Source organism: Salvia splendens, chromosome 3 (assembly GCF_004379255.2).
Source record: "Salvia splendens isolate huo1 chromosome 3, SspV2, whole genome shotgun sequence".
Taxonomy (NCBI): Eukaryota; Viridiplantae; Streptophyta; class Magnoliopsida; order Lamiales; family Lamiaceae; genus Salvia; species Salvia splendens.
The window spans coordinates 2,432,489-2,442,180 of NC_056034.1; the positions used below are offsets into that span (position 1 = coordinate 2,432,489).

Genomic DNA, 9,692 nt, shown 5'->3' on the forward strand with positions numbered 1-9,692 from the left:
ATTTTAGTGCATGTAAAGGACAAGTGATTTTTCTGAAAAATGTTATAATTAGGGGTGGGAATCCTTAGTTCCCTCCATTCGCAATTATAGTCTTATTTTGACTCGACTTATATTTTAAGAAGTTGTTTGACATTATGCAAAAAGAAAAGAAAAAAATAAGTTAGTAAATGTGAACATCACTTTTCTATATTGATTTTATAGTAGAATGTCAGTTCAATAATTTAAGTGAACGAATGGTCCATTTACTTAAAATGGAAAAAATAAGACTTTAAATCGCAGACTCATCGAAATGTTTTCATTTTGCCATGGACGATCCGTCCCAATAAATATGAAATATTTATTTTTCAGCGCAAGATTTTATGTAGTGTTGTGTTATTGTTGTGAGTAAATGAAGAAAAAATAAAATGAGAACGTGAAAAAAGTAGAGAGAATATTATTTTCATTTTAGGAAATATATTATTTTTAATTGAACAACTCAAAACAGAAAACGTTTCATTTTTAACTGGACATATGGAGTGCTACTATAAATTAAGGATCTCCCTGATTGAGTCTCTGTTTCTGTAATGTAGTTCGAGGAATAATTGGAAATGGGAGTGTCACTAATTTTTTTTTTTCAATTTTTTTATGTTATCGCAAGTTGCTACTGATATAATAGTGTCAATTTTCTTGGATAAGGAAAAGTCCAGTTTCATTATCCAAGAAAATTAAATATCGCATCTACAAATTTCGTGTCATAAACTCGACCAATGCCATAGCCTTTCAGTACACAATAATACAACACATCAATAAAAAAATATCTCCTAAAACAAGAGCTGAAGGATTCTAAAAAATTATTTAAAAAATACTGGAAGACAGCAAATGACCAATTAAAATGCTGAGGGTGTAATAAGTAGAAATATTCTCATTAAATGAAGCACCTCATAAATGTGATGACTTTTTCAGTTAGTAGCAATGGCCATCTTATCTACTACTAGTATAACATAAAACTAGAATTCTTACTTAGTAATCCAAGCTTGCTGCTGAGATCTTAACTATATTTCTCAACTATATATCTACTAAATTACAATACCTCCACATATATATACAAACCACATCCTCGCATAATTCACAGCTCCATTTTCAGGTGGCTGGACTGCTTAGAAGGCTGTGGGGTCACAACAAGGTAAAAACTCACAAGTGCTGTAAAAACTCAACAAGTTCATCTTAAGAATCACGAGTCTCTAAGAAGTGGTACATCGTGGAGCAACTGGTTTACCTGAATTCGCGGAGGTGGAGTCGTAACTCAATAGAGAATTTGCAGGAGCAATGAAATTAGAGGTGTCAGTTTCTCTGGCCCAGACAGACTGATGAAGCTCATCACAATGCCACAGCTGTTGGAGCTGTAATTGTCTGGCCCCATCGAGTTGTCCCTCAGTGCAGATGGGTGGAGCGAGCATGCCACTGTAGCTGTTATCGTTTGAAGATCCATTCTACATGTAACAATTCAAGATATTGCACGAAAGTTAGATCAAATTTACTGCAGATTTTTTTGAGGCCTCTTTCTATATAAATAACCATATAGCACCAAAAGGCATAGCAATGAAATTGATTGATAAGAAATAACAAGGGATGCGTCATCCATGAGAACGCAAGCAGAACGTAGTCTTTTTTCAAGATTACAATTTTGAAAGTATGTTTATTTTTTTATGAAAATCTGGCATACACATAAATTAGAAGTAAATTTTGACAAACTACTTCACGGCCATAGTGAAAAATATTTATAAGCTCAATACTACTTACCACAGTGAATAGGGAATCGAGGTCAAAATCAATTCCTGGGCTAACAGCAGCAAGCCTCATGGATAAAAACTGGTTCGAGAAAAGTAGACTGAATAAGCTAAAGCAATCAGAGATAAGAAACTGAAAGATGACAACCTACTCTAAGTGAATATACACTCTATTTCAGGTTCTCCCATTTATAAATCTATTTGTGTAAGAAATCTAGTAGTGCATTGATTAATTTGGATGTTAGAATCTGGAATAACATGTAGTTTTGTGTTCTCGCTTATGGTAAACTATAAGGCATTGTCACCTCAACAGTCACCAAGTTTTTAACATCATGTGAACATTTTTCAGACTGGTATTCTGTAAACATCTATTTAAATGCATTATACCAATTCTGGTGAGATATGTTTGAGTTTCATACTTGTTTAAATGAATCCCAAATAATCTGCATAATATCTAGTCAAACTGCAACGCCAAACAAGATATGGATCGATCACTATATATAAAAGGCAATGAAGTGCTAAGTCTGACCTCCACTTGGCGTTGAAGAGCTTGGACATGATTAATTATCTCATCCAACACCATTGCAGTTCCTGAAATCTATAGCCAACAAAAGTAAATCCACTGATCTCTATACATGCAGGATAGTATCCTAGCAAAGAAATAGCTAACAGAAAAATAAAAATCACATCATGAACTTTCTTGGATCACTAAAGAAATATTAAGACAAACCCCCTCACACCTTCAACCAACAGTATATTTCAAGAACTTGATGAAAATAATTGCAGCATTTACATGAATGATCAGGGATAAAGATGATCAAATTATTTAAAGATCTACTCCCTCTGTCCCATAGAAACATGTCATATTTCCTTTTGCGTCCATCCCATAGAAATAGTCCATATTAAGTTATGACAACCTTTTTCTATTTCTATTTTACTTTACTGTTATCACATCAAAGGATGATTTTTTTAAATGCAGCTGTGTTTCACTGGCTGATGGGGCCATACAGTAGGTGTTGGTTATTAAGAGGTGTTCTAATAATGCAAAACACAAATGTCAGAATGGAGACTTAAAAATGCATGTATATCAACCCAAACCAGATCAATAATGTCAAGATAATTTTGGTAACTATACAAACGTCGTGCATTGGAGTGAGAACCATATACAGGTGATCTTATAACAGACGACGATGAACAACTGCTTGGACAGATGATATCAACTCTGACACCATTATTTCACTAGTCCTTTTCACTGAAAGTTATTGCCAGGCAACATTAACCCCAAGGCTTGTACAGATGATGAGGAAAATAGCTTCTTCCAGTTCCACCCCACAATGATCTAGTGCTCCAATTGTCTGCCTATTTTCTCACGACTGATTATGATTAAACACTAACCTGTTATTTTACATCACATAAATTGCGCACTCAACACCCAACAATCACTACAGAGACTGGCAAAAATAATGTAATTACACCCCCTATTGGCACCATATTAATTTTATCTAAATAGATCCGAAGAAAAATTTATTCGTCTTAATTCTTAAATTTAATTAGCATACTGTCATATCGTGCAGGTAAGTAATCAGCCTTGAGCAAGGTAGTACTTCTTTTACTTATCTTCCTAGATTGATTGCTATCCAAATATGCTTCCAGTTGTAGACCAATAACATAGAAGGAACTCCAACCAAAATATCCAAACACCTACAAATGCACTTGGTTAAAGGAGCCAAAAGCAAAGGCACAAAAGGTATTTTAAGAATGGCCAAAAAATATCAATCCTATCTGATGAGGAAGAAAGCAGAACGTTGCTTAGCAAATGACAGCAAGGGCCTAACAAGGACCGCTAACGAACCGATTTTAAAAGGCCGAAAAGATTAAACACAAAACAAGAATTAAGAGGGATGAGAGTGACAATTCAGAAGAACCCCACCACTTCTCTTGATGCAAAAGCCATCACTTTTTCCTTTCTTTTTCCCAATTAAAAAAGTTGAAAGTGACACGCTTATGCAATTATCAATAATTATCTAATTAACAAACAATCTACAAGCCAAAATTATAATCAGCCCATCATTAGCAAAAGGCTGTCATATTCAAGTAAGAAATGATGCTGCTCCCTCACATAATCCCCACAATTAGACCCCATTGAACTAACAATAATGGATAACAGACAGTTGTGACAGCTAACCTTGTTGCATCCGGGTACTAGCTCCTGTAACAGCTTCATTCTGGCATTAATCTTCTCCCTCCTTGCCTGCATACGACAGCAATTATACATTAATTACAAACTTAATTGCAGTTTTCAAGGTTACCCAATCAAGATTAGCGAGATGTGTAGAGGTCAACAATGGGATCCAGAGATATTTACTCTTTCAGCTAAGCTATGGCTGTCCGTGGCTTGGCCGCGGCGAGCTCTGACGTGAACGTAAGGCAGCTCCTCGCCGTCGTCGTTTGCTGCCTTACTTTTGCTCTTTTTATTCGATTCTTTCAACTGCAGAAGAAAAACAATTTCAAATGAATAAATAATTCCACAGGTTTCATGTGCTACAGAGTGTGAATTTACCTTTTTCTCCCTCTCCTTTCGCTTGCCGGACTTGAGACTCTGATCCGAACCCGCCGGAGAAGAGGAATTTCGGCGGGAATCCGCGTCCAGATCCTCCTGCTTCACCGGAATCGAGTTTGAGACCGAGAGAATCGTATTGCTCTCCATAGAATTATCAGCCGAAGCAAAGACGGAGAACTTTGAGGCGCGGTGGATGAGACCGATATCAGTAGGAAAAATTGGAGGCGGCAGAGGTTGTTTAGCCGGAAAATCTTCCGTAACCAGGAGCTCCACCGCTTGCGGCGGGGCAAGCTCGAGCAGCGCCGTGAACGAGCTGCCACCGGTGACCTGTGGAGTGGAGATGAGTCCATGAAAGTCGTCGAACGCGCACCCCATTTCAGCGGATCTAAATTGCAGTTGAGGTGGTTCGAGTTCGGGCTCCATAAAAAAATTCAGAAATGTAGGAATTAACTCAAAATTCAAAAAATTATTGAGTCAATGTTCATTGATGAGATGAGAAAGCAGTTGAAGAACAAAACTTTATTCTCTTTTCCTCCTCCTCCTCCTCCTCCTTTTTTTCAGGTTTTTCTTTCCCCAGGGTGGCAGGAGGTTGGGCAGAGTGAGAAAGCTTCGTATCAATGGCGGTCAAAATCGGAGTCCTCTCTCTATCTGTGGAGCGTAATGGATTTGGCTTTTGAAAATTTTGTCAGTGCTAAAAATCAGAATTCAGAAGCCCAAACTGTACACACCAAAGCTGCGGTTGCAGGGCCCCACTCTTTCTTCTCTATTCTTTGCTTTTTTTGGTGGGGTCGCTACCGCACGAAATTTTCTTTCACAAATTCTTGTTCTTCTTCTTCTTCTTCGTGTAATCATTTATAAATGTGGAGTAGCATTTAATTTTTTTAACAAATTATTAGATCTAAGCCCATCCACATCGCTGTTCCTATACCGTTCTTATACCGTTCCTTAAACAACTATTTGAGGGCCACACTGTACTTTTTTATTTCATTCCTTAACTAAGGAACGGAACCTGCAACCCTTCGTTCCTTAACCGTTCCTTAAATTACTATTCATTCAATTTCATTTTTTTTTCCAACCCAATTCAATTTAAATAAACACACTTTAATAAAAAACAAACACACTTTATTAAAAAACACACAACATTAAAAAAAAATTCAACTTAAACTTAAAAAAAATAAAAAAAGCACACAATTAAAATCCTAAAAACATAAAAAACACAAAATAAAAAACACACAATTAAACGTGGGAAAATAAAAAAACTACTCCGCCAGCAAATCATCCTCCGGAGGCGGTCGAGGTTGAGGGGAGTCGGAAGGCCAAGTTGTGATGCCATATACACAATTCCGTTCCACCAGGCCGTGAATTGGGCATACGAGAAGCGGGAAGTGTCCGCCATTGTGGCGGTCATGTACGCCACCATAAGTGTGTCCGAGCCTCCCCGCGAGCCCGATCCCGAGGCCGACTGGCTTGATTCGCCTCGGCCCTTCCTCGCTCTAGCCGTCTTCGCCGCCTTCGTCCCTTGCGGCCGACGGCGCCCACGGCTGGATCCCCCGTATTCGTCGGGCATTGGATCCCCCGTACCCCCAAACACCTGCGGTGTACCCTCGCTGGCCTCACCGGTGTCACCAGACGAGTAGCGGCCGCTCGCCGTGTGCTTCGTGCGCTTTGAGGTTGAGCCCGAGCTCGAGCGGACACCGCCGGCCCACCTTTCCTCGTCCTTGACGAGCTGCCAAATATCAACATATTTGAACTGTAGGCCGGTGTCCTGGTAGAAGACGCGCAAAGCCGCCCTCAGAATGTCGGCGCCCGAAGCTCCGCTTTGGTAGTTCGCCGCTTCGGCCGCGTAGATGCCGCAAAATTTTTTGACCTGTGCGTCGACTCGGCCAAAGTGAGCACGGAGCATTGTATATTTGCGCTTCCGGGCCCCTTTCGGCTTAGTCTGGTGGTAGACATCACGGACCTTTTCCCATAAGCACTTGGCGGCTTGTTGGTTCCCGACGATGGGATCGTACGAGACGGTGAGCCAGGCGGTGTACACCGCCTTAGTTTCTTCGTTGTTGTACGGATGCCGGCTCAGATCCTCCAGTTTCTCCTCCTCCTCCTCGGGTGCCTCAGACGCAGCCCTAGAGCTTCCACTGCCTCGGCTTCCTCCCTGGGTGGCTTCTACGGGGATATCCTCCCGAATCTGGGACAAACCCTGAGAAAGCCGCGAGCCGGGTGGTCGAGCGTAGGCATCCACATCGAAAGTGGGTGGTTGGTACCCACCCGGCGTCGCCGACCCCTGGGTGCCCGGCGTCGACGACCCGGAACCACCTAGTGTGTTGTACATGGTCTCCCAATCGCCGAACGCGTTGAGATCCCACCCACCGGAGCCGCCACCGCCGTAATTCCCGTCGCCGAACATTTTGTAAAGGAGATTGAAATAGAAAATTGGAAAGGAATTGATGTTGGTTTAGGAAGAGTAGATGTGTAGTTGTGTGTGAAATGTAATAAATTAGGTGTATTTATAGAATAAGAAAATAAAAATAAAAATTAAAAATATTAAAAAAAGGTTAAAAAAACGGTAATATGACCCTTTAAAAAAAATTTATAAAAATATATTTTTAATAAAAAATTAATTATTGCGTCATCCCTGACGTGTCCCACTCGCGGGCCGGCGAGTGGGAAGCACGCACGAAGCGGGGAGCGCCACGTCGCCCGAGCGCGTGGCGGCACAAGCCGTGCCGCGTTCCGTGCCGTCGGCACGCGGAACGGAATGGGAGCGGAACGGTGCGCCGCAACGCGTTCCGCGGCGAAACCGCTCCGGCGGAACGGCACGCGGAACGCCGGCGGCACGCGTTGCGGGTGCCCTAAGAAATTACCAGTTGATAACCATGCGACTCATTGGCGGACCCACGTATAAAGAGGGGAGGGCTTAAGCCCCTAATGAATTCAATTTTTTAATTTTTTTCTATTATAAAATTTTAAAATTTATTCATATTTTGAACATATTGGTATATAAAAGCCTCTAATAATATTTTAAATTATATGAAAATTTATTTTTGTATAAAATTTTGAAAATTTAGCCCCTACTCATGTTTATTTATGCGTCCGCCCCTGATGCGACTGTTTATGCTGCTGAAACTTTAATATTAGGACATCCACAATAGGAATAGCCCAACAATAGCCCAGCCATAGCCTAGCCACAAACGTCACATCATCAGCACTAAAAATCCTCCTGCCACATCATCAAAACAAGCAAATAGCTCAGTCATAGCCCAGCCATAGCCTATCCACATCACTAATAACAATTATATAAAAATGAAATAATTAACAATCACACAATATATGGAATTTAATTTACGAGACGTATACGGGAAACATTAATAATACTATTAAAATTTTAAAAAGTACCATAATTTAAAAAAAGTACAATAATTTTAAAAAATTACAATAATAAAAAAAGTACAATAATTCACTCCTCGTCTCCGTCGTCGTCTCCTCCGTCGCTGTCGCCACCGTCGCCATCGTCGTCGCCGCCTCTACTCCCGCCGGTCTCCCTCCGTGCCGCCTCCAACTCGTCCTGCATGCTCATGAGCAATGTTTGAAGCAAACTCTTCTCCACGGGGTCCACCGTAGCCCGCCATTCGGCCATCGTCTTGACCATCTGAGTGCGCGTTTGTTGACGCGCGAAGAATTTGAGATCCGCTGTGGATTGGCCAAGGGGGGATGCCGACTGGACCTCCTGGGAACCCTGGCGACCCCTTCGCCTCCCGTTGAGCCCGTTTGTGCCCAACCGGGCGAGTTCGGCGAGCGAACGAACAAGGGGTCGGGACCTCCTGGGCCGTCTCGGGGAGGTCGTGGGAACCACCGCTGTTGCCGCTGTAATCACCGGTATAGTTCAATCGTTGCTTCTTCGGCCAGCCAGCGTCGACACCTACTCGGAACTTCTCGGAGTCGTTCAGCACAAGATAGCAGTTCCAATAAGTGAACTCCTTATACAACTCGGGCTGGGGAAAGGCTTTCTCCGCTATCGTCCTGCAGTCTTCCTCCGTTTGGCCACTACTCTGCATGCGGGGGGCGTTGGCGTACAAACCCGAAAAACGGGAGACGACAGCCCTAATTCGATCCCACCCCTTCCGGCAATCCTCCCGGTTGCGTGGCCTCCCCTCCGGGCAAAATGTCTGGTAGGCTGCTGCTATCTTGCCCTACAAGTTGACGATCCTCTGGTTGTTCGAAGCGAGAGGATCATCGCAAACACTGACCCGCACCTTGCACAACGCGACGTTCTCAGCGTCCGTCCACCTCCTCCGGACCTGGCTATCCTCACCCGGCTGCGACGACTCGCCCTTCTTCTTTGGGGCGCCCCGCACTGCTCCCCCGCAGGAACGGGAGTTTCCGGAACACCGAGCATATCAAACCCTAACTCCTCCAAGGAGAAAGTCTCAAATTGCGTGAACTGCGTCTCCGTTGGAGTCGAAGTGTGCGAAGAAGCAGTCGAAAAATCAAAACTGGGGCGATAGACATTTTCATCCCCCTGCGTCCCCAGTACCCCCCCTGTCGGGGGTAGCACCGCCGGTACCCACCCTGTCGTCCCCTGCGTCGGGGGCTGCATCGTCGTCCCCCCCAGGCATCATCTGCATCCCGGGTGTCCACCCCGACATCATATGCACATCGGGCTGCATCCTCGGTACCCCCTGCCACGCCGGCATACTCCCCCCAGCTGCCATCCCGGGTATCATCCCCTGCCAAGGGTACATGTTGTAGTACCCTGGCATCGGACCTCATCCACCTCCCACGGGTACCGAGGGAGTTTGAGACCCGGTCGTCACTGGAGTACTTTCGTTGATGTTCTCCATTTCTCGGCGTTGATCTTGTACAGAAATTAAGATAGATAGAGTACTCGTTAAAACAAGTGGTGCGAATGAAAATGACGTGCAAACCGCGTATATATAGTGTTTCGAAAAAAAAACCGTCTAGGCGATGCGCTAGGCGATCCGGACGCTGCAATAGCGCCGAGCGGATCGCCCAGCGCATCGCCTAGCGCCACGAAATCGCAGAGCGCTAGGCGGTTTTTAATTCCGAAAATGGTTGGGAGGTTGCAATGGACCACTTAGCGCCGGCGCTCGGCTAGGCGGTGCGCTAGGCGCCATTGCAGATGGCCTTACATCCCGCTGTTGCCAACTACGCTGCCCCTGCGGGCAGCTGAAACTTTAATATTATTAACACACTCCGTCACACTATAAATGAGTATTACTCCCTCCGTCTCATGTTACTCGCACTTTTCATTTTAGGCCGTAAATTTGAGATTGATTTTTTAGTGTAATTAAATTAAAATTTTAAGTGTAATGAGACATCACTTAATAAAGGAGCTCTTAACTTAAACT

General features: G+C 43.3%; 1 protein-coding gene across 3 annotated transcripts; it reads right to left on the bottom strand.

Moving 5' to 3' along the window:
* Positions 1-875: 875 nt before the first annotated feature.
* LOC121794315 (transcription factor bHLH48-like) lies at positions 876-5,236 on the bottom strand. Of its 3 annotated transcripts, XM_042192425.1 has the most exons (7): positions 4,327-5,227; positions 4,132-4,254; positions 3,952-4,017; positions 2,296-2,364; positions 1,780-1,848; positions 1,256-1,469; positions 876-1,144 (listed from the first exon to the last, which is right to left on the bottom strand). In XM_042192425.1, exons 1-7 carry the CDS (start codon positions 4,747-4,749, stop codon positions 1,137-1,139), a joined length of 972 nt encoding a protein of 323 aa, XP_042048359.1. In that variant the 5' UTR covers positions 4,750-5,227; the 3' UTR covers positions 876-1,136. The 3 variants fall into 3 exon arrangements, with proteins under 3 accessions (XP_042048359.1, XP_042048358.1, XP_042048360.1); XM_042192424.1 differs by having other exon boundaries at positions 876-1,469; positions 4,327-5,224; XM_042192426.1 differs by lacking the exons at positions 876-1,144; positions 1,256-1,469; positions 1,780-1,848; positions 2,296-2,364 and adding an exon at positions 2,837-3,467 and having other exon boundaries at positions 4,327-5,236.
* Between the last annotated feature and the right edge of the window lie 4,456 nt (positions 5,237-9,692).

Coding starts and splice junctions, on each gene's coding strand:
- LOC121794315 (XM_042192424.1), bottom strand. CDS start 4,749: ATGGAGCCCGAACTCGAACCACCTCAACTGCAATTTAGATCCGCTGAA. Junction 4,255..4,326: donor GAAAGGAGAGGGAGAAAAAG/GTAAATTCACAC, acceptor TTTCTTCTGCAG/TTGAAAGAATCGAATAAAAA. Junction 2,365..3,951: donor TAGTACCCGGATGCAACAAG/GTTAGCTGTCAC, acceptor TGTTGGCTATAG/ATTTCAGGAACTGCAATGGT.